General features: G+C 43.2%; 2 protein-coding genes across 5 annotated transcripts in view; one reads left to right on the top strand and one right to left on the bottom strand.

Moving 5' to 3' along the window:
• Positions 1–3,657, top strand: part of LOC140117801 (uncharacterized) — a 63,134-nt gene extending 59,477 nt beyond the window's left edge. Inside the window, exon 7 of the mRNA XM_072134895.1 lies at positions 556–3,657. Coding sequence (XP_071990996.1) covers positions 556–854 — 299 coding nt within the window. The 3' untranslated portion in view covers positions 855–3,657. The remainder of the gene's footprint in view (positions 1–555) is intronic.
• A 6,167-nt stretch (positions 3,658–9,824) lies between these two features.
• ARHGAP9 (Rho GTPase activating protein 9) overlaps positions 9,825–27,499 on the bottom strand; it is an 80,101-nt gene continuing 62,426 nt past the window's right edge. For all 4 annotated transcript variants that reach the window (XM_072134892.1, XM_072134891.1, XM_072134893.1 and 1 more), the window contains 3 exons: positions 27,011–27,145; positions 24,403–24,508; positions 9,825–10,396 (listed from right to left, as the gene is read on the bottom strand). In XM_072134892.1, the coding sequence (XP_071990993.1) occupies positions 10,138–10,396; positions 24,403–24,508; positions 27,011–27,145 (500 nt within the window). In that variant the 3' untranslated portion in view covers positions 9,825–10,137. The remainder of the gene's footprint in view (positions 10,397–24,402; positions 24,509–27,010; positions 27,146–27,499) is intronic.

The raw sequence follows: 27,499 nt of genomic DNA, 5'->3' as shown, positions 1-27,499 counted from the left end.
ATTGCTGTTTTGTATACTGTTTTTGCTGCAGTAATAGTGGTCATGGTTTCAGGGGGAGGAGGGCTTCTTTAGGAATTTTTACCCGAGGACCAGACGACTCTAGTTACACCCTATTGGGCATATTTATCAGGGCCTCTGTGCCACGTCAGAAACCCTGAAATGAACGCAAATTCCAGGTTATTGCTAACACTTGTGATTATTTAGCCCAATCCGCCAGCTTCACACCAGTGGGGCCTGAACGGGCATGAAGGGGGGAACGGCCGGCCGGGAGTGGGCCTTTGTGTGGTGTTACTGTCCCCATGCCTGCGCACTTGTTGCAGCTGGCGACTTTTCACATGTGAAAATTTTCCGCCTGCGTTTCTACGCCATGCAGGTGCACGAGCACCGGCGTATGATAAATATGCCCCTATAAGCCTATATGTTATTTTACCAACTTTTTCCCCATTAAATTTTTTATCCAACTTTTGGTCTTTTGGAAGATTATTTTATCTAAGTGAAAAGCTATTTTAATTTTGTGAACTTCAACAGTAACTGGTACAACGTTCATACATCTAGGAAACAGGCCGCACCAATGTGAAGTTTGCAACAAGGCCTTCAAGCACAAGCATCACCTCATTGAGCATATTCGCCTGCACTCCGGAGAGAAGCCATACCGCTGTGATAAATGTGGCAAGAGATTCTCCCATTCTGGCTCCTTCTCTCAGCATATGAATCATCGGTACTCTAACTGCCATAGAGACACTACAGATGTCCCAGAAACTGCTGAGATGACGTGGGGAAACACATCGAACCAGTCTGAAACTTGTCCAGTATTACATCCCCCAGAAGAGCTCATAAATGTGGTGCAGTTCTAAGGATAACCCAAAAAAGACTGTACTGGACATTCATGGGAACAAAGGGAGTATTGTTTTTTAAATTTACGGCAAAGTCAATAGAGTTTCAATATTGATGTATTGGTTACTACAGACCTTTATCAGATTCAGATTGCCTGCGTTACTGTGGAATGGAATGGCTTTGACTTGGTTACCACTAGTGAGTTCAGGGCTCAGCGACAAAAGATACTTACAATTTGTAGGAAAGAAGCTTCAATTATTCTTTAATGCATAAGAGGTCCATTCCATGCATCAGTAACGCAACATCTGATGAAGGTCTGTAATAACCAAAACATCAATATTGAAGCTGTATTGGATTACATTACTGAAAATGAAAGTATTTCAACCAATGCTATACAGGGGTTTTCAGCAGCGATCACTTGGGCGCTCACAATATGCTTAATCATGCAGCTCGAGGGGCGCTTCTCCCCTCCTCCTACCTCCCATTCCCAGGTATGAGGCCCATGTGTAATTATCCATATAGTGAGCGCCCGAGCTGTTCTCCGCCTCCCTTGGGCGCTCCAGGGCTGCCGTGTCCAATAATTTTTTAAGTCTTTTTCCCTACAATAAGAAGGTCCCTGGACATTGGCGTTACAGAAATGACCTTGTATGTTATTGCTGATTTCCTTTTAAGAGGATCTTTCACCACTTCACAAATGTGGAGATTAACATAACATTCTGTAGGGGCTGCAGATTCAGGGACACTTTAAATTTTCTTTCTGGTCCCTGTGGTTGCGGAGATATCAGTCTCAGTATAGGACCATTGTAATCTGTGTTCTGTCAAAGAGGAGGAGCAGGGGCTGGAGGCGTGTGATATGCTAATCTTCTTTCATACTGTCCAATCAGTGACAGGCAGTGTGTGATCTGTCTATGCTCATCTAGATGCTGTGTTCATACATTCGGGCACATTTACTAAGAACAGTGCAGTCTGTATTATGTGCAGTTTACCTGTGTAGTGTGCAGGGGGCGCCAGATTCAGGTTTCTAGTGCCCGTTCTTCATGAATCTGGAGCTCCCTGAGTGCACCAGTTTTTTTGGTGCACCTTTAACATGGGACGTGCAACACATTTCTGTCGGACTTGGCATGTTAAATCAGGCGCATGGTCCGACTGAGCACCGGAAGGTCCCCTTCAGTGCAGATAGTTACATGATGCCTAGTGCAGCTGCGTCACAAACGGTCACATGACACAAATGTGGTGCAGAAACTTCTTAAATGCCTGTGCAAGCAGTTTGCACCTAAAAGAAAGTGCAAAGTCCGACAGAAAACTGGTGCACGGCCCTTAGTAAAAGTGCCCCAGTGAATTAAGATTCTGCTAATATTCAGTTAACATTGTGTTTCCACTGTGTTTACAAAAATTCTATGTTACAAATTGCAATGCAAACGTGAGGGAAACGCAAATGTAATGGATGAAACATGAGAATAGTGTAAACATGCAAAATGAATGCAATGTAAATATAAACTCAAACTCAATGTAAACGCAAATGGAACACAATCGCAGTGTAAATGTGAACGCAAGTGACAAGTGCCATATAAAAGCAAACATAATGTAAACGCCATGTTAATGTAAACTGAACGCAAACCCAATGTAAATGCAAACACCATGTAAATGCAACATAATGCAATGTAAACAACATAAAATCATGAATGTGATGCAAATACCACTTGAACAAAATTGCTATGTTAGCGCAAATGCGACGCAAACCCCACATAAGCACAAACGCTACACAAACACCACCTAAATGCAAAAGTGATACAAACACAGTGGCATATAAACGAAAGGGGCACACAAACACCATGTAAATGTAAAAGCAAATGCCACTTAAATGTAAATGTGTTGCAAGGTAGCTACATGCAATTACCACTTAGACAGATATGCGATGCAAATGCTGCGTAAGTGTAAATGCGACACAAACAACATGTAAACACACATAAATGGCACATAAATGCACATGCCACGCAAAAGCCATGTGAACTTAAACACGATACAGGCACAGTGTAAAACACAAACATGACGTAAATGCAAACTGCATGTAAACGGAAGCATTAATGCGACACAAATGCCACATAAACGTGATTCAAAGCCCACGTAACCATAAAATCAAATGAGACGCAAACGCTACATAAACGTAAACGTGATGCAAATTCCACGTAAACATGAGGTAATCGCAAATGGCATGAAAATGTAAAATATACACAAGCCCCACGAAAGCATAAACACGACACAACCGCTACATAAACGCAAGTGCCATGTTAACATAAACACAACACAAATGTCAGGTAAAGGCACGCTCCACCGAAACACCACACAAGCACTATGTCAACGCAAATGCCATGTAACCTCAAACGCAAGGCAAACTCCAGTGCAAATGCGATGTTAATACAAATACCATGTAAAGTTGCATTCAGACGAACGTGAGCAGGACGTATGTATGGCTGCAAGCACCCATAGACGGCACTAGACGCACAGAATAGTGTTGTGAGCACAACGTGTGCTCAGCATACCACTCCGTAGCCGCAAAAAGATAGAGCATGCTCTATCTTTGCCCGTATTTACAGCCGTACAGTATTATTTTTAATGGAGAGAGGAGGGGTGGCCCCTCCTTCTTTTCAGCGCGGCTCACTTATGCCCACCCAGCTACAGCCAGGCGGACATACATTCGTATAAATACAGCCTAGATTTCATGTTGCGTGAATGGAATGGAAATACTTTTCACGTTTAATATATACATAAGAAAATTCAACGCGCCCCTGAATCTGTGTAGCAGCCCCTACAGATTGGTATGGAACCTCCATATAGTGCGGTGGTGAAAGATCCTCTTTTAGGCCCATTCCACACTTGCGAGTGTGATGCGATGAACTCGCATCACACTCGCAACGCATGCTGCCAGGAACGCACGGCCAGAACGCTTTACCGGGGGAGTAAACTGATATGCTGAGTTCACTCCCAGTGTGCAGCGTTCGGGCCGTGCGTTCCCGGCTGCATGCGTTGCGAGTGTGTTGCGAGTTCATCGCATCACACTCGCAAGTGTGGAACCGACCTAAATAAAAAATACTCACCTTGTTTGAATCCAATAAGTGCCAAGTACGTTCTTTCAGCATAGATAGGGGGTGGTCCTCCACTTACGCACCAAGAAGGGAGACATATTCAAGCAGTGATATGTACATTTTGTATATCTAAGAATCACCCAAGATACAGAAATACAAGCACTACATGCGTCCAATATGGAAGCAGATCCTATGATACTCGAAAAACATGTAATTACATAACTTAGTTTTTTTTCAAAAATTAAAAAATTTATATTATCCCCGCACACACACATTTTTTTTAATGGATATCTTATTGCAATGATTCTATAGAAGGAACAATTTTCTTATTCGACTATTGTTTATTTAACCTTTACACAATTTCAAAATGATGCAAGTTTTCTGCAACAGATTTAGAAAAGGAGATTTTATCAATTTGGACTAGAATTTACTCTACAGTATTTTTGTAGGTTTATCCACTATTAACTTACTAGCTATTGTTCAACAAAAAATGTTAAAAAGTGTATGAGCCTAATTTCTATATAAGCGGAAAGTAAAAAATTGCTTGCCTTCCAGTCTAAAGTAGGCCCCCATCCCCAGTTACTGTTTATAATCCTAATTTATCTATGACAGAAGGCTCTTTGGACAACTTCCGGCATAAGAGCTCATGTGCATTTGCTACCTATGCAACTGAATAAGATAATCCTTTATTAGTCCCACAGTGGGGAAATTCACAGCGTTACAGCAGCAGAGAGAGAACAGTACAAACAATGACAGAACAATAATATTAGGGATACATGAACAAAAAGAAGAAAAAGGATAAAAAGACAAAAAAAAGAAGACAAGCAATGATCGGCAGTTTGATGTTTAGTCTGTGGATGGGACTTGCAGGGACTGGTTAGATGGGGGGGCGGGTTACTTGTGTTTGGACCTTGTTTGTTGAACAGCCTGATGGCAGCGGGGAGGAATGACTTACGATAACGCTCTCTCACACACTTGGGGTGAAGCAGTCGGTCACTGAAGGTGATCCCCAATGCCACCACAGTCTCATGCAAGGGATGGGAGCTATTCTCCAGAATAGACTTCAACTTACACAGTGTCCTCCTCTCAGCTACCACCTGCACTGTGTCCAGAGGACCCCCCAGGACAGAGCTGGCTTTCCTTATCAGTTTGTCCAGTCTGCTCCTCTCCCTAGCTGAGATGCTGCTTCCCCAACAGACTATGCCAAAGAAGATGGCTGGTGCCACTACAGAGTTGAAGAAGGTCTTAAGAAGAGCCCCCCGCACTCCGAATGCCCTCAGCCTCCTCAGCAGGTGTAGCCTGCTCTGACCCCTCCTGTGAAGTGCATTTATGTTCTCTGCCCACTCCAGTTTATTGTTGGGGAGGACAACCAAGTACTTATAGGACTTCACTGCCTCAATGTCTGTCCCCTGGATAACCACCGGTTGAGAAGGAGGCCTGTGCTTACAGAAGTCCACCACCATTTCCACCAGCATTCTTTGTACTCCCTGTCGTTCTCACCTGTAATGAGGCCTACTGAGTCATCAATTGTACCTGAAGCCTGCTGTGTACGATGTGAAGAGGAAGAGAGCCAGAACTGTACTTTGAAATGCACCGGTACTACTAATCACAGTGTCCGACACACAGCTCCGGGATACATCCCTCACACTAGGCCTTGTTCTAAAATAAATTGCACTGGACACATAGGGGGAGATTCATTAAGACTGGGGTTTAAAATGCCTTTTAAAACTTAAAACTCCCCCTGCCATTGGTCTGGCATCTATATACACTAAGAGGCATAGTCCCTTTTATTGAATATGGGTGCAAACGCCACTTATCTGGACTAAAAATTGCTGGAGACTATAGTGAATATGACAGGGCGGTCGTCCATGGGGGGGGGGGAAGGGCGGCAGATTGAAGAAACTCCAAAACCAGCAGGGAGAGGAGCTTTATATGGTTGCTCTGCCACAAAACTGTCAGAGAAGCTATAATGAATCTCCCCCATAGAATGCCATATTAAATAACTATTATTCAATGTACATATTGGTCCTGATAAATAAGTAAATTATAATCATTTCTTTAACCTCATTTACTGGGTTTTTAGTTTCCTCTTAGGGAAATTCTAAAGTCACAAAAATCTATAATGACAATGTAGATAATATTCATTCAACTAAGGCTACATTCACCATAGCACGCCAGGCACACGGCAGTGCCAGGGAGAGAAGGAGGAGGGGGAGAGCACCGCTCACCCACGCTTATCTCCATAGCTTAACATAGAGCCCGGCGCCATATTCCGTTAAAAGATAGGACATTTATTTACTCTTGGAAACCAGATGTCTTCTTTGATTTAAATGTCTACTGTCCTTGATGACGTCTTTTCACCTTACATGTGTAGAAAGACAGCTGCACCTTCATCTGCCTTATTGAAGAAGTGGGCAGCCAAAAAGGCAGAATATTGGGGGCAGCAACAAGAATGGTACTGGATGTAGCAGCAAGTGAGATAAAGCTATATAAGAAGAGCACTGTGGGTCCGCATCACGAAGTAAGGCTTCAGAGGCTACAGGGTTGTGGTGTAGCTTTAGGCCCCCATGCTCGGCCGGGCTACTCCATGTTTGTAGGTTTCCTTTAATGAAAGTCTATATATTCTATACTGTGTCACAGACTGTCTAACCCTTAATAAACACGGCTCTCACATCAGTAGAAACTGAAAGTATGTGACATCAAAAGGACCCAACGGGGAACTGATGTTATGGAGCCTAAATGACAATACTGTCTGTATATAAAAATATAAACTTTTATTGATATGCATTAAAAACATTTAAAAACATGCCATACATCCATCAATTGGATGCAGACCACCAATAGCCCCTAATGCGGGCTGGCTGGTGTGCTCACTCCCCCCTACAGTCCAAATGCAGACAAATAGAGTGACCCACAGGAAATAGTACAAGCATACAAAGGGTACCATGCAATGTAACAAATCACTAGAGCCAAATAACTTTACCTGATGGGTCAGGTCGCAGGGGAGTGAGCACACCAGCCAGCCCGCATTAGGGGCTATTGGTGGTCTGCATCCAATTGATGGATGTATGGCATGTTTTTAAATGTTTTTAATGCATATCAATAAAACTTTATATTTTTATATACAGACAGTATTGTCATTTAGGCTCCATAACATCAGTTCCCGGTTGGGTCCTTTTGATGTCACATACTTTAATGAAAGTCGTGGACAGTTGCTGAGAAAAGATTAAACAAACATAACATTGCCGGAAGACTACACATTCTTCAAGAATATGGTCAATCCTGACCTTTGATATAGGGTCCAGTATACCTATGTATGTTGCAGATATGGGTGTTACACAGTAATCAGAAACTGGCGTTAGTAGTCGGTAATGGAAACCACATAAGTAAATTATCCATTATCCCAGTAAAGTAGATATATAGATGAAAGGAAATCTACAATTTGTTTGTATGCATTATGAATGCTGTAGCTACACTGATGCAGAAACATATCTTGTTCAATCCCTAAACCAAGTGGTTTTGGTTTTGAGGCTATGTAGCTCCTTGTTTCTGCATCACTGTAGCTACAGCATTATCAAGGTATGTTTGCTTCATCATACATAAATAAAATGGTAGATTTCCTTTAAATAATTTCTTATATTAAAATATGTGTAATTAAAATGACACAAAGTTGTAATCGGTGCAAAATGTTTTGTCCTAACATTTTTATCTGTACATTATTTATGTATTTTATGTAATATTTCTGTTTTATACTGAATATATATGCATCGTAAAGTTGCATGTATAATTTTCATAAATACCTGTTAGTAAATGTAAATCCATATGTGATTAACAACTTATTGTTGTATTTGTTATTTTATTAGATATACGGTAAAAACAATGTACTAATAATGACAAAAAACCTTATATTTGCAAAAAATAATCCAGATTCCAGATTTTAACCTAGATTAGATTATTTTTCTGTGGAATGCAAATACCCACCATTATTAACTCATATATTTTGTATTAATAAACTGTTTATGATGAAAACATTGTGATTTTACTGTGTATATTATCCAATTTACCATTAAAACCTACACACATACTTCCACAGCCTTCTGCCTCGCCTAGATCCCTCTAATTGAGTGCACTCTGCATTCAGCTTTCGAGGGGCGAGGTTTCTGGGCACGCCCACCTGTCCCTGTTCGGACCTGAACACAGCACCGGGACGCCCCCTAATTTGTGTCTCATGTTGACTACTGCAGCTGCACCACAAAATGGTTGCATGCGACACAATTGGACACTTCTTAAATATCTATGCAAGCAGTTTGCACTAGAAGTAAAACTGGCGCAGGGTCCTTAGCAAATGTTCCTCATTGTGTTTCTATATAGCTTTCACACACTATTGACCTCTGTACTATTTACCCTGTTGATAAGTGGGTTTATTTTACTTGGCCAAAATGATCAACCTTTCACTATAGATCTCCATGCGTTTTCTAACTAGTAGAAATACAACGGCCTCCCTGCTTCTGAGCAAAGTTATCCTTATCATATCTGTTATTATATATGGGACGTAACTTTGGATCCACCAAAGTCACTGACCCTATGGTCATGAGAGCTTCTCTGTAGAGGCCTTATAATAACAAAATCCAGGATACATACAGTACTGGTAGTGGCTCTAGAATGGGACACATTTTTTGCCGCTTTAACAACAGTTCTAGTTGGAGACTATAATCTTGCCACAAAGGTCAAACCTCCAACCTGGTAAAATCCCCCCCCCCCCCCAAGGAAATAGGTAACAACCTTGCCTCAACTCAATCTTCAATTGCCTACAGTTGGAAATAAACAGTGCCCCCTGTAGGATGAATCTGCAAGAAAAAATAAGAGGAATTCAATAACATCATAAATAAGTCCTTTTGGGACAATATTTGTCTTACCTTGGCATCTTGATTAAGGCTACTTAAGACCATGCAAAGAATGTAAAATTGTAAAGATGTGATATTTTGAAACCTTGACAATCTTTTTTTCAGGATTCAGCTGAGATAGTAAGAATATTACTGAACTATGGAGAGTAATATGATGGTTAATTAATGACATTCACTTTAATCTTAGAATCCATTTTATTTCATATTACAGATGAAAAAATAATCAGATAGGCATGAAAACCCTAAATGTACTGCATGTTTTATCAGCTACTATCCAATATGAGGAAAATGCAGTACAAATATGGAAATAGGAGGCACTATATATTAGAAACCAGGTATAATAACATACCACTTAGTAAATAGCTGCATTTCCATAGTTCGTAACTGAAAAGTTCCATATATGAAATAAAAATTGTGTGACATAGGTAGCCTGTATGTGCGATCATCACTTGCGATCATCTATGCAAGCAACAACAAGGACTGATGGTGGCTTTTCACATGAAATATATGTTGTCCATACAAACCTGACCATTTTGTTCTTTGGGGAAATAAACCACCAACAGATATATCTATATTTGGCAGCATATGTTTCTCCTTTCCCATTGACAATACATGCATCTGGCCAAACTGAAGATACAAGGCTGCAGGGAGTCCTGTTGGGTGAATGGTCATTTGACAACTACTGAATACCAGTCTATGGCCATGTTTGGGCTTTATAAACTCAAATGAGCTTATAATATGGAGAACACTACAGGACTGTATTGAAGGACTAAGAAACAACATTTTGGCTCAGTCCAGAGAGGAGGGTGTGTAGGAAGTTTTTAGATATTGGACACACTTCTTCTTCCTAACCTGTATTGCTTGACCCAGGCAGCATGCAAATCTGCACCTATGTGTTCCTTGTTGGCCTGTGATTATTGGCATATGCTGGAGGTTGTAGCTTCACAAAAGCTGGGGGGTTGTTAAACCATATACAAAACAAAAAACAGTCCAGAACCAAAACTTCAAAATGCAAATATTTTAAGCATATTATAAAAATAAAACAATGAAATTGCATAAAATTACAACATCTGCATTCAACATGGTAAAGGCCTTGCCAGGAATCACTTCCAGTGTGTGTGTGAGATACAGCCAGGACTGTCTCTTCCAACACGGATGTCCAAGCCATTTGCTCCAACGACTAAGCAGTAAATATTTCTTTATAGCTAAGAACACAGTCATTGTACCTTAAGTACCTTCTACACATACATGTCCATTCCAGATGCTGAGTTCCTGGGAAACAACAATAAGGTTTTCCTCAGTTTACAATCTGACTCCTACAGAGGGGTGGACATTATTATGTGAGGTTTGGCTACACATTCAGTTTCTCCGCAGAGTGAGTTTCTATAGTCTTCTTCACTGCTCTGGAAGATTTCTTCATAGTGAGTAAGGAAATTTTCCACCACTTGGTTTTGATACACCATATTGGCAGCAATATTGGCAAACTGTTCTTTCTCTGGTCTCATCAGTGTGGGCCCAAAAACAATGCCAATGTTCTGAGTGGTCATCCGATTCATCTCGGAGTGTTCTTTGACTCTGTAAAGAGGAAACGGACACATTATTAGTCTATTATAACAACTGTATGGTAATTCCTTTTTTGTTAACAACTATAACAACTATACATTTGATGTTCTACAGGAGATAAATCCAGAAGGTTGTGCGTTGTTCTTTAGGCTGTATGCTGTATAGGTCAGTGTGCTGGTCACCTGTGTTACTCATCAGATGCTAAAGTTCTAGATACCACAGATTACAGTGGTCATTTTTAATGACACATTCTCTATAATTGGAAGAAGCTGAAGAATTACGCTCAGTCACTTCCCTCTCTAATTTCTCAGGCATTCAGATCCTGATTCACACAGACCAATCTGGCCAGTGGTCAGAGTTATCTACTACGGCTGTTCCTGAGTCTAGAGAGATTTATACACCGGCAGGCAGGAAGAAGGAGGAACATGACTCAATACAATTGTTGACACAAAATAGCAATTCTTCACTAATTTTGCCTGTACTGTATTCTGCCAATTTATTCTGCTTCTACCTAACTTTTGGCAGAAAATGATCTCAGTGAGGCAGATGCATTGTAGTATTATATGGATTTGGATACTTCTAAACTTCTTCCTGCTGCATATCCTAAATGTGTGTAAAACGCTCAGCATTGTACATAGGAGTGCTGTGAAATGAGCAATGATAGAAAAGCTGTGGTGTTCAGAATGCAGTCAGCCAAACATATTAAAACTACACTATGTATGATCCGAAAATCAAGACACAGAGGGGCACATTTACCAAGAACAGTGCAGTGTGCACTATGACCAGTTTGCCTGTGTATAGAGCCGGGAGCACCACATTCAGCATTTCTCCCTTCATGAATGTGGCGTCCACCACTTTTTTTGGTGCACCTTTAACATGGGGCATGCAACACAATTCTGTCGGACTTTGAATGATAAATGTGGCGCGCGGTCCGACTGAGCATGTGAAGAAAAGTGCAGCTGCGCCACAAAAGAGTCGAGTGTGGCACAAATGTGGCGTAGACACTTCTTAAATACCTGTGCAAGCAGTTTGCACAGAAAGGAATGTCCAAAGTCAGACAGAAAACTGGTGCACATCTTAGTAAGCGTGCCCCAATGTGCTAAAAGAGCTGATGAGGAAATGTTAGTGGGAATGAATGGGGGGGGGGGGCTGATTTGAAATTTTAGCATTTTTTTGTCAAATTTTACTATTATTTAAAACTCCTAGATTACTTGAACCTTAGGGGGTCTGATTACTTTTACAACATACTGCAAATACAACTCTAATATTACAGTCTGCCTCCGACAGCTATGGGAGCTTCTAACGGGTTTCCCAGATATCATTGCAACCAATTGGTGTTCTCCGATGACCCTATGGGGAACACCAATTGAAATTTGAAAATGGCAGCACCCACAAGCAGTGCTGTAAGGTGCCGAGGTCAGGCTTTTTATGTAAAGCCACAGAGCCTTTTACCCCATATCAAAACCATGTTTTTCTGTGGTAAAACATGAGGTTTTTTTAGAGATACTTTTAACCACACCTCAACCAATACATGTAAATATGATAAATTTCAGCAAGAAATTAATTGTGTGGCAATGTACCCTGAGGCTAGGTTCACATTGCATTTAAGTGCCTCCTTTGTAAGGTGCATTCCCAACATACCCTTTCAACAGAGGGCTACGACGTGTACCCCTGATTATGCAGTGGGATACAACTTCATGTTCCTCAGCTCCTCTCTGAAAGAGTAAAGAGGGGTAATCATTGTCAGCAGCCGGTGATTGGCTGCTGCTGATGTTCAGGGTGTTTCCCCCAGTGATGTAACTTATAGGGACAGTTACATCACTGGGGAGCTCTCTGAGTGTATACTCTGTAGTAGGGAACAGTATGGAGAGCTTTCTTCATCTTTCTATTCAACGTATACTTAACAGATGGAGGCAAAAAAAAAATATGAATCCGTCTGCCGGTATAAGTCTACGAATATATTTCATTTATACGCTGGGAGTTTTCTTGGTGTATACAATGAACATATACATAAAAAGTGGTGTGAATGTAGCCTTAGTTAATCATGAGATGGCGTAGATAATTTGCCCCACTTTTGTTACATTTTAATTTCTATATATCAAACAAAAGGATGGCCAGCTTTAGATATGACATTTCATCAGTTACTATCCTGACCCTTAAGTAAGCTAGTTTATACAATTGTAAGAACCGTAAATTTTATACAGTTCTTTTGTTGGACAATGGGGCAGATTTAGCAATCTATCTACCACAGAATTCTGTCGTAATTTGTAACACATTTATAAAAGGTTTTCTGGCACTCCCATGACTAGTTTGACCAAAGAGGAGTGGTCTATTTAAAGCGGGCGTGGCTTCAGACCAAAAAAGGTCTGTGCGCCAAAAATACTGCTGACCAGACAGAATTTTGTCCAAGTTTTCTCCCATAAAGTAAACCAAGTAATATAAGGTTCAAAGTATGACTAGACAGTCTTTATACTACGACAGAATTATCATCCAGCATTAGACACTTATGTGAATCTTGTGCAGAATAAGACTGTGCAGTCTAACCCTAGGACACTTTTCATAAATCTGCCCCAATCTGTTTTCGATTTCCGGAAGAGAGATATTTGAGAACTATCTTTTGTGATTCATTAACTGATTCATGTAAGTGAAAGACAAATGATCGGTAATTCACTCCGCATTTACCAGTTCATGTTGGGAAAGGTAGTAAAATAGATTTGCTTTGTAATGCAAGGCAGTGAGTCCCTATGTTGGAGTGTAGAGACTGCCAAGGGGAATTTTCTTATTATTATACGTATGTCATTTCCGGGTTCTGACACAAGACACATTCTGGTAGCATGAGAATACATCTGACTTATTCTGCAGCTGCGGGAGGAATCGGCCTTCGTTCTAAATTAATATCACCTGGGCTTTTGGTTAATGGCTTCTCATTTCTAGAATCCCTATGGGGATTGTTGTGGGCGGCTAATGTTAGAAGTGTTTATTCAGAAAAATACCACCATCCGGCTTAGTCATTCTTCTGACAAACTTTTCAATCTTTTATTGCATTGATAACGAGAGTAAATTTCTATTAATGCAAATGTAACATGTGAATATTGTTACTCACATGTGATGTTAGGCAGGATTCTTTATGTGTTCTGCTTTAAATAGGTTATTCGAGATGAGTAAATACTAGGGAAAAAACAGGCCACGCTGTAGAATTTGCATTACTTACCTTTTAAACCGCATGTTGCTTCAATCCTACCTCCTGGTCTATGTTTATGAGACTGCAACACCGATATAATGGGGCACATTTACTAAAGCCCCTGCACCAGTTTTCTGTCTTTCTTTTTAGTACAAACTGCTTGCACATGTATTTAAAAAGTGTCCGAGACTCATTTCTGGCACACTTGATACAATTGTGGCACATGCTGCACTATACCTGATGTCACAAAAAGTTCTACACATAAATGGGTGTTCCGGTGCACAGTGGACCGTGCGATACATTTATCATGCATAGTCCGACAGAATTGTGTTGTACGCCACATGTTAGAGGTGCACCAAAAAAAGGTTCGTGCCCTCCGTCGGAGCAGTGCAGGGGGTGCCAGATTCATGAAGAACACATTCTTTATGGATCTGGCGCACCCTGCGCCCTCTAGTTTTGATAAATGTGGATCAATGTCCAAAAATCTGTGTCAACAGTGAACCTTGTGATAGACTGCAGTAGTTATGTTCCCAGTAAACAAAGACTAGAAACAGCACTTATGCTAATGAGCCTGAGGAGCTCCAGGTTTCATTAATAACTATGGAACCTGGAGCCCCTAAGGCTCATTTGCATAAGTTTAAGAGCATAAAAAGCTAAAAGAAGAGCAGACCCTGCCAGAGGGTGCACACACCAACATATGTAAGTGTGGTTTACAATCCTAGATCCGAGTACTAGATGTCATTTAATAGTATAACAGTAAACTATCAGCAACATCCTAACACGATTATATATAGACAGTCTAAGCTAGTCCAATATTCCTAATTATCTCATTTACTGCTATATACACAGAACGGTGGACACACACTGCTGAGACTTAGCAATTCCCAGTTCCTGCTTTGTTGCTCACTAGTTGGACATGTCAGCTGGTTTCTCAACTCTCTTGTCCTAAAGACAAATGTGAAGCAGTAGCACAGAGCTAAAGGCCAGGAGCTCTCTCTTTGGTAACAATCTTCTTTAAAGAGGCATTAACTGAAACAGTATTGTACAGAGCATATTGTATACAGCCGCTATACAACTCACTAGCATAGCACTACACTGCAACCAGGCCAAATGACCACGTATACTGACGTGATGTCACAAACCGATGAAGTGCACCGGTGATCCAAGTCTGGAATAACCCATTAAAGGAAACCTAGGACTTCCAAGTGGTAAAAGTACAATTTGAACACATAGTAAAAAAAAAGATATTTCTAAATTGTTAGGTATAAAAGTATTTATTGAAAAAACATGTCCAGAGAGGTGACAGCAGGGTGCAGTGGGTGTGGTTGCAACTGGGCCCAAGTGGCTTAGGGGGCCTAAAAGGTGTCACTTTCCCATTTGAGAAGACTAGTACTATAAACCATACATTATAGTCTGGCACACACTTTGTACGAGGGTACAGATCCACTTATACAAAACATACTGGCAAAATTCTAAGTATATTCAGTCTCCATACAAGATAAGAAATTACATATATAAGAATACTTCCCAATTTTCCTAATGGATTTTGGGGTCTGGCTTGCTGTCCTGGGATGCAGGAGGCATATCCCAGGTTACTCTCCATCTGCATCTGAAGGAGAGTTGAGCAGCCTCCCACTTCACTATTTTTCATCTACTGTGTGGGGCAGAAGCCGGCAGGTGTGAAGTAGTGACATAATTGTGTTGGCAAGTTTCAGAGCCAACAGCAGTGAAGACAGGAGAGCTGCTGTGTTGGCACAAGGGAAATTGAGTTTCAATTTAGTTTTTTTTTTCATTTTAAAGCAAAAAGAAAAGAAAAAGTTATTGAACCCAACTCACATGCAGACGGTGGCTTGATCATAAAAAGGCAGAAAGAAGAGTACAAATGTGAAATAAAAATTCACATTTGGTGCAGAGCATTCTAAATCAGCATGCATATTGTCAGAACAGGTTATGACGACTCCCCTTAATGACGGAACCCAACTGGGTAACGTTCTCTACAAGTAATATGTGGGGAAAGCAGTCAGCAAACCAAGATCACCACCAGGATTTTATGTCAATAACAGAATCAGTAGACAAGAGAAGGACCAGGTCCATTTCAAAAGTCACAACCAAAGGAATATGTCAAAGTCTGAATCAGAAGTCCAAAAGTCTACTTTTCAAAATATAGAAACGATCCGAACAGATATCAAAACCAAACAGCATGGACTGGGAACCAGGAAACGGAAAAATATATGGCACCTGGTTTAGGTCAGGAGAGGAATTGATCTGGCAAGGAATATCTCAGGGTTTTAAACCCTGCCTGCTTCTCAGCATCATACAGCCAGAACAAGACATGACAATGCAAGGAATTAAATGATAGATAATAAGATTATACTCAAAATTCATCCCCAGGGGGGTTGGGGGTAGGGTTGATAGTGGTTCTCTTAAAGGAAAGTACCAATATACATAATACATGCAGGATCAAGATACCCTTTGTAAGAAATCTGATGTGGTAGATGGGTGGTCTTCTCAAGGAGGTGGTCTTTTGAAAAGGTTTAGCTGTTCTGCCTCTATTTCAATTTCCCTCTTTGATTATGTCAGTAAAATGCGGACTAAAGTGAGATCTTATATAAAAATGCAGCAACCAACCAAATATTTTTCTTATATTTTTGAGTTTGCCCTAAAGAAAGTCATTTAATATTGTGTAATTGTTTGGAGGGGAAATTGCACTATTCATATATCAGGCCTATGTAAGGTACCATAGAGAATGAAACACTTCTCTACCCTTTAAGTAACTCTCTATGATTAGTAATTCCAGCTCTTAGCTAGCTACATATGGGGTCATTACCCTGGAATGTTTGTTGTGCAGTAATGGGTGTTTTTAGTGAATTTACAGTAACACTGACGGCCACATTATCAATGAGTTCACAGGAAAGTCCTTTTTCTGTGGCTTTTTTCAGTTGTGTAACACTTTAGGTTAAAGGACACCTGTCATCAGGTCTGTGTCACTAGTCTTGTCACCTCTACCTGTTGGAGCAGCTCACAAGGATCCCATCCCAGCCTTTATCTAGTTATTTCATACATTATTCATTGTAAAATCATCTATTCTTTATCATGTAAATGAGGCTGGTCACATGGTCAGAGGCAGTGATGTCACCGCTGTTCCCCCTCCCCTCTCCTCCCCCTGCTCATGTCTGTGTGTAATGTATAGTAAAGCATGGCTAGTGTGTGTGCTGTACCTGCTGACATGCTGCATCCTAATATACAGGTGAGAGACACAGACATCAGCTACACATGAATCTGACATGTTCTGCTGTAACATGGCTGCCTGGAGCTGTTGTATCTCTCCTATACACACACACATGTGCAACATCCCCCACCGGGGCCTAGCCTTAAAGGGGAGGCCTGGAGACAGCCGGGGCCCGCGGTACCGGAGTGGCTGGCAGTTGCGGCCTAAGCACGCTATTGTCACGGTGCTTGGTACGGGGAACCGGAGGGCTGTCCTACAGCCTGGCAGGTCTCCAGCAGGGTGGTGTTGGCAAGAAAATGATAAGGGAGCGGCTGCTATAGCGGATCTCCCTGGGGCAACCCCTTAATGTCCCGAGTGTGAGTCTCTGTGGAATGGACAGGGTGCCGGTGATGAAGGCAGCCGTATTAGCAGGGACCAGACGGAGGCAGAAGTTGAAGCAAACAACTTACAGTTTATTGCAACCGGCAGGAACTGCAGAAAACGTGCCTTTAACAGGTAGGTAGGGTGCCGAGATGTGAGTTGGAGGGAGCCTCAGGAGATAGTTCACCAGCCTAGATGGTAGAGGGCAGGCTGGGTGGCAGCTGTGTCCTTATAGGAAGCTTCAGCTTGTCCTGTAGAGCTTCAGGTATCACCCTTGAAGGTAGGAATGATACCCCTTTCCTCACTACACTACTCTAGTCTAATAGCTCCACTCTTCAGAGGCAGGGGCTAGGCTCTTCCTGCTCTGGTATGGGCCAGACTGAGATTACTCACTCACTCACTCACTAAGTCTACAAGATCTCTCTCAACTAGAATCCTTGCTGAAAGAACTCTGGAAAGACCCAGAACATTCCTGGGCCAGAGGTTTTATTACTTCCCCTTGGTCAGGTGGTGGCTGCTCCTCCAATCACATCTCAGCTACAGAGCACAGGATGTAACACAGACATTGGTTGACATAATTACATCATACATTAACATCTGCCTTGCCAGGCAGGATTAACCACTGCAATTTCCCCTTGATCCTATAAGGACCATGTAGTGTAATGTGATGTTACCTACAGATGGGACGTATTCGCAAGCACTACCTCGCCATTGCATCGGCGAGGGTGTTGCATACCCCGGGGGCAATTGAAAGAGCCGCCCTCGGCTCGACTACAGTTGTTTTGGGGCATAGAGGGGGCTAAGGGCACTTCTAGGAAGTGCAGGCTATGTGAGGTGTAGGGACAAACCGCCCATGGTCCTGGAGACAGGCACCTGGGTTGGTGTCGGACTAAGACAAAAATGTAGCTGTATGACAGTTGGTCGCTGACGCCATTAAACCGAACTGTACAGTAGGAAAGGTGTGGTGTCATGTCCTGTAATCCACTCCTTGCACCAAGGCCTGTATATTTGTTCGATCAACGCTTCTTCCCTGGCGGCAATTATATGGTGTCTATCTGCATAGCCTGAGCATATGCGACACGAGTACCTCCTGACTGGTATCCTTACCCATGTATGGGTGGCATCCAGGTGCTAACTGTGTAACACCCCCGGTCCCCTAAAGACCCGCAGTTTACGGACTACCCCCACGTGCAAACCTCAGTTTGAGGGATCAGGTAGCGGTCAGTGTTTTACATAAAAAGACGGTCCGACACAGCCACACTACAACCTGAAAAGCCTATGAAAGGGTTAATGCATACTACTGGCATATATTGACAGTGTGCAACAGGTTAATTCACATTGGCTTAGGAGCCCAATGGGTACACATCTTATACGTTACAAACGTTACAGAGGTAGAGAGGCTACTCAGGGTAGCACGATAGTAAATGTCTCTTTTCCTGCAAAGAAAAGGCATAAAAAGGTGCAAGCAGAATGTCCATACCTAAAAAGGAAGGCATTAAGTGCAAAATAATAGTCAATAGACATGGCAACTTTTCCTCAAGATTGGCAACAGTCTCTCAGAAGGCCTCCAATAGGAAAGTCCATCTTCTGGGCACAGCCCTTGATGTGGGGAAAAGTGCAATAAAGTTGCAAAGGGTCTCCTCTTTTTGGGTAGAGGGACAGAGTCCTTTGATGACATCTCTGCTGTGGCAGAGGAAGGGTGCTATCATAGCACATAATCTCTTGACTGAGATAAATAAGGGTGAGAGTCTCAGGACTGTCTCTGGCTCTTTGGGGAAAATGGAAATATACACAATATTTACATAGGGCATAGTACCTGTAGAGGGCGACAGCCCTTCAGGCCTTACTCCGCATCTTCGCTGGGTTCCACAGGGACAGGATCCAGAGTCAATAAGGAATCCTGTGCTTCCTCAGCGGGAGTAGGTGCCGGCTGGGGACACCCGGTGGCAGCAGTGGATACTGCAGGTGCAGCAACATCCTCCGGACCTTCAGGGGGAGGAGCGCTGTCGCCCGGGGTGTCGGCTGTTCCAGCCGGGGGCTCAACTGAGCCAGGGACCACAGAGGGGTCCAGGAAGAAATAAATGGGAACCTGCGGCAGCGCCGCGGCTCCTTCCGGCTCCGGTTCTTCTGGGGCCGGGTCATCACCCCACTGGTAGGTGACAATTGGAGAAGAGGGCCTAGTGGAAGCCTCCGGACAAGGCTCACCAGCCGGGATGTCCTCACCCACGGAAGAGCCGCGGGACCTGGCTATGCTCCCAGCAGGGGAACCGTTGGGGGTGGCGCCCTGTATCATGCCCGGCCCATGGATGGCAATGGGACCCGTACTCACGATTACCGTGGATGGGGCATTCACATGGGTCACCGCCCGGGGACTCGCAGCCGAGGAAGAGGAGGTGTTCGGGGACTCCGGCCACTCGTCGTCCTCATACCAGTCATCCTGCGGGTAGTAGCGGTCCTCATCAGAGTCGGGGATCCGGATCACACCAGCCGCCCAGGGTCCACGCGGTCCTTCCTGCAGGGAGAACTCTATGCACTCGCCTGGCTTGAGGTTGTGCTGGCTCTCCGGCAGATCAGGCCTCTTGACGGACCGGCGGGGTATAAATACTTCCCGTCCGGTATAGTCCTGGGTAGCGAAGCCATAGCCCTTCCGCTTGTCGAAGAACCGGACCATGCCGGTGGTGCGATTCTTCTCGACCCAAGCTCCAGCTGTAGATCGACCAGCCATGTACCGCTGGGCCTCCTTTTCTCGGCGTCGCTGGTCCGAGACAGCGTCTCGGAGTCGCCGGCGGGCGGCCTCACCTCGGCCTCGAGGCTGCGGAGGTGCCGGTGCTGGGGCTCGTGGCTCCGGTGCAGGCTCGGATCTCCTGGGGCGACAGGTAGGTGCCGGAACAGGAGCAGGAACCACCGGAGGGTCAGGAACCACCCTAGCGGGGCTAGCAGGCCGCGTAGCCGGAGGGGTAGACCTCGGAGCAGGTGGAGCGGTCGTACTAGGCCCAGGCGTTGGCTCCGCCGGAGTCGGGGCCTCTCCACGTGGCGCCTCCACGTGGGCCCGCGCTACCGGGATGGCAGCCGGGATAGGGACCAGGATCCGCCCGGGAGGAATCGGGTAGTGCGTCACCGTCTGGTAGCAGGTCCGGGTGACGAAAGCCCGAGTAATTCCTCGATGCAGCCGATGTCCAGCGGAAGGTCGTCGGACGGGCTGTGCAGAGACGACCACCATCGTTTCAAAGACTTCGTAGAAGTCTGGTCGCTCCACAGGAGGGAAGGGCGGAGGACCCCACATGATGCAGTCCTCACCGCTCAACATCCACTTGAGAACTGGCGCTTCTCTGAGGCAGGGCAGGAAGTCCGCCTCGGGCCAGGGGGTGGAGTCTGAGTCCTTCCCGCCAAGAGCTGTGGCGGGCTCTAATTTTTCCTGCGCCACAGGAGGCGGGGTTCGCGCCATTCGCGCGTGGGTGGAGCTTTGTGCGTCATCTGGATTTCCCGCCAGTGAAGGTTTTGGCGGGCTTGAATTAGTTGCTGCGCCACAGTTTCTGAGGTAAAAATCTTCAGGCGCAGCAGCGCCGGATGTAGCAGAGCTGACACAGTTCTTGCAGGAATTAACCTCTTGAGTGCTGGAGCGGCGCTCGACAGCACGTGGCAGCAGTATAAAGTTCAATGTAGAAACACACAAATACTTGGGCCTAAACCCGGATGGCAGCAGGGTTAGGCAGCACAGTCTTTTCTTAATAAAGTACAGTCTTTAGTGCCAGGATAAGGCACAGAAGTAAATATCCTGTTCGTGACGCCACTTGCAACATCCCCCACCGGGGCCTAGCCTTAAAGGGGAGGCCTGGAGACAGCCGGGGCCCGCGGTACCGGAGTGGCTGGCAGTTGCGGCCTAAGCACGCTATTGTCACGGTGCTTGGTACGGGGAACCGGAGGGCTGTCCTACAGCCTGGCAGGTCTCCAGCAGGGTGGTGTTGGCAAGAAAATGATAAGGGAGCGGCTGCTATAGCGGATCTCCCTGGGGCAACCCCTTAATGTCCCGAGTGTGAGTCTCTGTGGAATGGACAGGGTGCCGGTGATGAAGGCAGCCGTATTAGCAGGGACCAGACGGAGGCAGAAGTTGAAGCAAACAACTTACAGTTTATTGCAACCGGCAGGAACTGCAGAAAACGTGCCTTTAACAGGTAGGTAGGGTGCCGAGATGTGAGTTGGAGGGAGCCTCAGGAGATAGTTCACCAGCCTAGATGGTAGAGGGCAGGCTGGGTGGCAGCTGTGTCCTTATAGGAAGCTTCAGCTTGTCCTGTAGAGCTTCAGGTATCACCCTTGAAGGTAGGAATGATACCCCTTTCCTCACTACACTACTCTAGTCTAATAGCTCCACTCTTCAGAGGCAGGGGCTAGGCTCTTCCTGCTCTGGTATGGGCCAGACTGAGATTACTCACTCACTCACTCACTAAGTCTACAAGATCTCTCTCAACTAGAATCCTTGCTGAAAGAACTCTGGAAAGACCCAGAACATTCCTGGGCCAGAGGTTTTATTACTTCCCCTTGGTCAGGTGGTGGCTGCTCCTCCAATCACATCTCAGCTACAGAGCACAGGATGTAACACAGACATTGGTTGACATAATTACATCATACATTAACATCTGCCTTGCCAGGCAGGATTAACCACTGCAATTTCCCCTTGATCCTATAAGGACCATGTAGTGTAATGTGATGTTACCTACAGATGGGACGTATTCGCAAGCACTACCTCGCCATTGCATCGGCGAGGGTGTTGCACATGCACACACAGGCTGCAGGGGGCGTGGCCACCAGCACCAGGAAGCACACCATTATACAGCCTCACATCATTATACAGGCTGTCAGTCATACACTGGGGGTGTGGCTGTGCCTCCCACTCATGAATAGAGTGGACAGCTTGAATATGCTAATGCTTCATTGGACATTTCACAGGTCATTTGCATACAGCTTTAGGACCTCATTGCTTAGGTTTACCGGCATGTAGAGGGACAATGAAGGGATAGAGGCAATGCTCTCTAATGGCAGTTTATGAAAATATATTTAGTTTAGGGGGTTATTTTGCATGACGGGTTCTCTTTAAAGGCATTTTTCCGCAAATCACTGCATGTTCTGGAACTATTTTCCTGCAGATTTCTTATCATTGCCACTATCATTGTCATTGTTCCAAAAGGAAAAAAACACCTGAAAATAATCGTGAAAAAATGAACTACTAAATGAAATGTTCAACATTTACAATGGGGTCATTTATCTTAGCTTTTTATTTTTTTTATCTAATCTTTGCGCCTTTTTTGTTGCATTTGAATATACGCGCAAAATATGCTACTTTTTTTTACCCACTCAGCAAAGTTCAGTGCAAGTTTTCAGTGATGCACCTAATATATCTTTAAAATATACAAGTGGACGTGTGAAAAATCTGCTAATTTATTTGCACTTGGTGTAAAACTCACAATATTTTTTCAGCAAAAACTCCAGTCCTAAGCAGACGTAGGCAATAGAATGATAGGAGTAGATTCAGCTATTTTTGTGCAGCTCTTTTTTTTGTATAATTCTATTTAGCATAATAAATTATGAGGATTACAGAAACAGAACTATCACATTTGCACAAAACATATTACAATAGTCAGAGCAAAGAAAACCATGAAACGAGTTAGCCAGTAATTCTCTAGTGATGAATCACGGAGAACTATAAAGATGATTTGAATTATAACAATTACAGGCTAAACCTTCATGCACACGTCCACATAGTGGCAGCAGTGAGCTAGATGCAATACCGGCCTAATGAATATGTACTTATATAAAACATAAAACACATAAAAGCAGATGGGTTTACCATAGCAAATAGTAATAAACTTATGAAACAATATTGGGGGTGAGAGGGGAAGGAAAGTGTAAGGATCATTGACCGGGGTGTTGGATATCAGTCACAAATAGGCGCATCTTGAACATTTATAGTTAGGCAGTACATCTCCTACCTAAACAAATGTGATGAAGGATGGGAGCATTAAAAGTCCAAAATGTTTCTCTTTGGTACAGTTGACATCAGGGGCGTAACTATACAGCTAGTAGCCATTGAATCGCTATGGGCCCACAGTGTCAGGGGGCCTGGCCATACGACCTGCAACACTAAAGAATGGAGGATGTGCATTATCATATACACATGCTGCATATTGTTGTGTATATGTGATGTGTATATGCTGTATGTGTGTGTATATGGTGCATATATATGCCGTATGTCTGTATACGGTACTGTATGTATGTGTATATGGTGTGTATATGCTGTACATGCTTTAAGTGCTTGTACATGGTGTAAAGTGTGTATATACTGTATGCACGTGTGTTTATCTACTGTTTGCATGTATATGGTTTGGTATGTATATGTGTGTATTTATGGAGTGTGTATACTGTATGAATGTATGTTTATACTGCATGTGTGTATATGGTGTGTTAATACTGTATACATGTTTTTATATATAATATGATGTGTGTATACTATATCTATGTGTATAATGTGTATATACTGTATTTATGAATGTATATATTAGTGCATAAATGTGTGCATTAGTGTGTATGTGTGTGTAAGTATATAAATGTGTGTGATTGTACATGTATGTATAAGTGTACAGATATGTTTTGTTAGGGTAAGGGTGGTCCCACTCAAAAGTCAGCTATGGGGCCGCTCCTCTCTTAGTTAAGCCTCTGGTTGACATTAGCAGTGAGTTGCTCCATTCCTACGCTCTCACATAAGGCATGTATAAGTCCATGAAATTATATACAAGGAATATATTGCTGAGATCAGCCTATTTGTAGCTGAGGAGGCGGTGCCAATTTTTTCAAATGGGGTCAAGTGACAATGAAGTGTGACTTACATGTAGAGTAGCAGTGTGTCTGCTGAGAGTATTCCCACCCATTCTATCAGAGCTGAGCAGCCAAGATAGAGCTCTATTATAAGTAATAGGGTAAAAATTCAGTATCCAGTACATTGACCTGGATAGCCAGGTGCAGCTCTCATTCACTTCTAGGTGTTGCTACCTGCTGACGACTGTTGTACCCTAAACACTTATCTACTAATTTATCTATTCTAGTCATAAGAAGTAAACAGCCCAGAAAACCCCAGGACCAGGTCAGGAACAATCTATCCCACCCCAGCAAAATTTAAAAGAAATGCAAATATCATTCATTTTGCTGAGATTATTGATCAGGTGGAGTTTCTTTAATATAAAAAAAAATCACCCATACCTGTTTAGATGGCTTACTATGTAGTCCAATGTGTCGTGGTTTGGTTCTGGAAGATTTCTCACTAGCTCTTTTAAGATTTGCACTTTCTCTTCAACATCGGGAATTTCTATTCAAAAAAGTAGTTATATTTAAGGTGATTCACAAGTCAAAGCTTTTACAGACTTATAAACATCAATATGTTATAATTCCCATTCATACGACATTTGGCATGTGGTCTAAGGACTAAATAAGGATTCCGATTTGGAGTTTGCATCACGGTAATTTTGGTATTTGACCTGGGTTGTTATCAAGGGATCTAATTTAGGATTGTGAATGGTCTAGGTCAGTGGTGGCGAACCTATGGCACGGGTGCCAGAGGCGGCACTCAGTGCCTTTTCTGTGGGCACCCAGCTTTCACTTCAGCACACCAGACAGGACTCAAAGAATCTTCCTGCAGTTCCAAGCAACTTAAAAGATGTGTTAAGTTGTATTTTAAAGTGATACATACTTCGCTACTTGGGACTGGAGGAAGAGAGAGACTGAGTAGATAGGGGTGAATTATCTTTGGAGAAGCTTCTGCTGGCCCCATGAATCTCTGTGTACAGAGGGACACTGGAAAGAAGCTAAAATTATGCAATTTTTTCAGCTTTCTACTGTGTTGCTGTCCTCAGGAGGCCAATATGATTGAAAGCTGTTGAAGAACTGGGGGCAATTAGTTACTGCTTGAATTTTTGGTTGGCACCTCAAGTTAAATAAGGGGTGTTTTTGGTTGCAGTTTGGGCACTCGGCCGCTAAAAGGTTCGCCATCACTGGTCTAGGTAGTTACCGGTACTAATTTAGGGTTGTGGTCTGTGGTCTAATAAAGTTATTGTTGATAACGTTTCATTTCTATTTTTCTTAAAGGAAATAAACCACTTGGATAGCCATGATTTTAACCAACCTTACTGGACAGTGTTTTCATCTTAAATTTAAGAACATATATGCATTAGCCCTAAAAACAAAAAATGTTACAAAAAAAACAGCTTTTAAAATTATGAAAATTAGGCCATGGCACTGATGTGTACTTCACAAGGGGCACTTGGCACTCCCTCTGCTGATACTTATGCATCCCTCCTGCATGCTCTGGTATAGACCCCCTTCCTATTCCCCTCCCCGAGAAGCCCGAGGCATCACTTGGCTCTTATGAAATCTTCTGCATCTGTGTTAGTCACCCGGGTTAGATGGGGATGATGAATGCACATGTGTGAGAGTTCTCAAGGCCCAGGTGACGTCACCGGCTTTCAGGCAGGGGGGTGTGAGGGGGTGTAGACTAGAGCATGCAGGAGGCGTGCATAATTATTAGCAGAGGGAGTGCATATTTGTCTGCAGAGCAGTGCTGAGCACCCTGTGTACTGTATTCAGGAGTGCCGGAGCCTAATTTTTATAATTTTAAATGTTGTTTTTCTGGAAATTCCTATTTTTAAGGCTAATGAAAATGTGGTCTTAACTCAGGATGAAAACACTGACCAGTAAGTATGGTTAGTTAAAATTGTGGCTTTCCACGGGTGATTTCCTTTAAAGATATTTAACTCTTTTTCTACACCTTTTATTTCCCTGTCTTTTTATACTAGGGGTTCCCAGAGGAAAGCAATGGAGTATCATAATATGGCTATTTTATGCTACAATAAATTAAATAGGCACTGTATGTTTTATTTATTTATTTACTTAGTTTTAGTTTATATGTTATGATACATTGAGGAGGTTACTGTGTATCTTTAATAGTCAAAGGTCACAGTGTGGACAGTGCGGCACATTTACTTACCCGGTCCAGTCGCGATCCAGCGTTCTCCAGGTCTGTGTGCCGATATCCACTAGGTGTCGCTGCTGCGCAAGGTCCACTGGAGTTCACCGGAGTTCACCTTCTATTTCTTGGTGTAGGTAAGTGCGTGTCAAGCAACACTTTTTTTTTTTTTTAAATATCGCAGCTTTTCCGAATCCATAGGATTTTTCCGATGGCCACACCCCCGATTTCCGTCACATACAACCCGGTGCGATTGCGCCGAAATCCTATTGCATGAGGCGCAAATCGGAAATCGTCGGGATACCCAACGGATTCATGCGATTCGGACCCTTAGTAAATGAGTCCCAGTATCTTTCAATCCAGACATAGTTTTTTATTCAGGAGACACTATGCTGTAAGTGACTGTGATATTTCCAGGGGCGTAGTGAGGAAATAATCTGAAAAAGCTGTTTGGCAAATTTGTGGCCAGGAGATGGTGAAGTTCTTCACAAGGATGGAGCAGAATGGTCATCCATAAGTTTCTAGATGTCACTTCTACCCTTTTATGGTCAGTACTGTAGTAACTGAGAAATCATCTAAAGCCATGTGTACTGTCTACAAGCTGTGACCTGGTGGCACAGTGTGGGAATGTTCAGTTGTTTATGTTATCTGTATTTTTTATGATGGTTATGTGGGAATTGAAGACTGATACCCTAAATCTCTATATAGCCAAGGGCAGATGTAATCTGTGATTTGAGGTGAGATTTCTTTTAAAAAAGGGATTTTCCAGTGCAGAAAAGTTTTCAGTATCTCTGATATAATATACAAGTTATTTCAGTACATTACTTATGCATTATAAAATCTACTTACGAACAGCCAATATAAATTCCTCAAAGAAGCTGAAAGGGATAATAGGCTCCGGAAGTTCACGGAAAAACATTTTCAGAGCTCCTGTTATAACGTGAATGTCTTCCCATTCTGAGCTGTTCAGGTCCAACTTCTCCTCTGCATTATCCAAATATATAAACTATTATGACATGATAGAGACTTAGACATCTTGCAAAGTTATACGTAGGCCTCATGCACAGGACTGTATGTGGACCTGTGATACAGTCGCATAATTTGAGGCCATATCATGGCCCCCAATAGAGGTCTACAGCACCAGGTCATGTTGCGGTGAGAACACAGTGTCACACCACACCGTGACCTGGCTGTCAAATCACGGCAGTGGCCACTCAGCTTTCTATTATGGCCCGGTTATGGCAGGGGTGAACACAGGGTCGTGGGCATGAAGCCTTAGTGTAGGTATTGCCATCATTAAACCCAATACTATTTACAGTTTCAGACTATTTACAGTTT

The sequence above is a fragment of the Engystomops pustulosus genome, chromosome 2 (assembly GCF_040894005.1).
Source record: "Engystomops pustulosus chromosome 2, aEngPut4.maternal, whole genome shotgun sequence".
NCBI lineage: Eukaryota > Metazoa > Chordata > Amphibia > Anura > Leptodactylidae > Engystomops > Engystomops pustulosus.
This window is presented reverse-complemented; position numbering and strand designations above follow the sequence as displayed.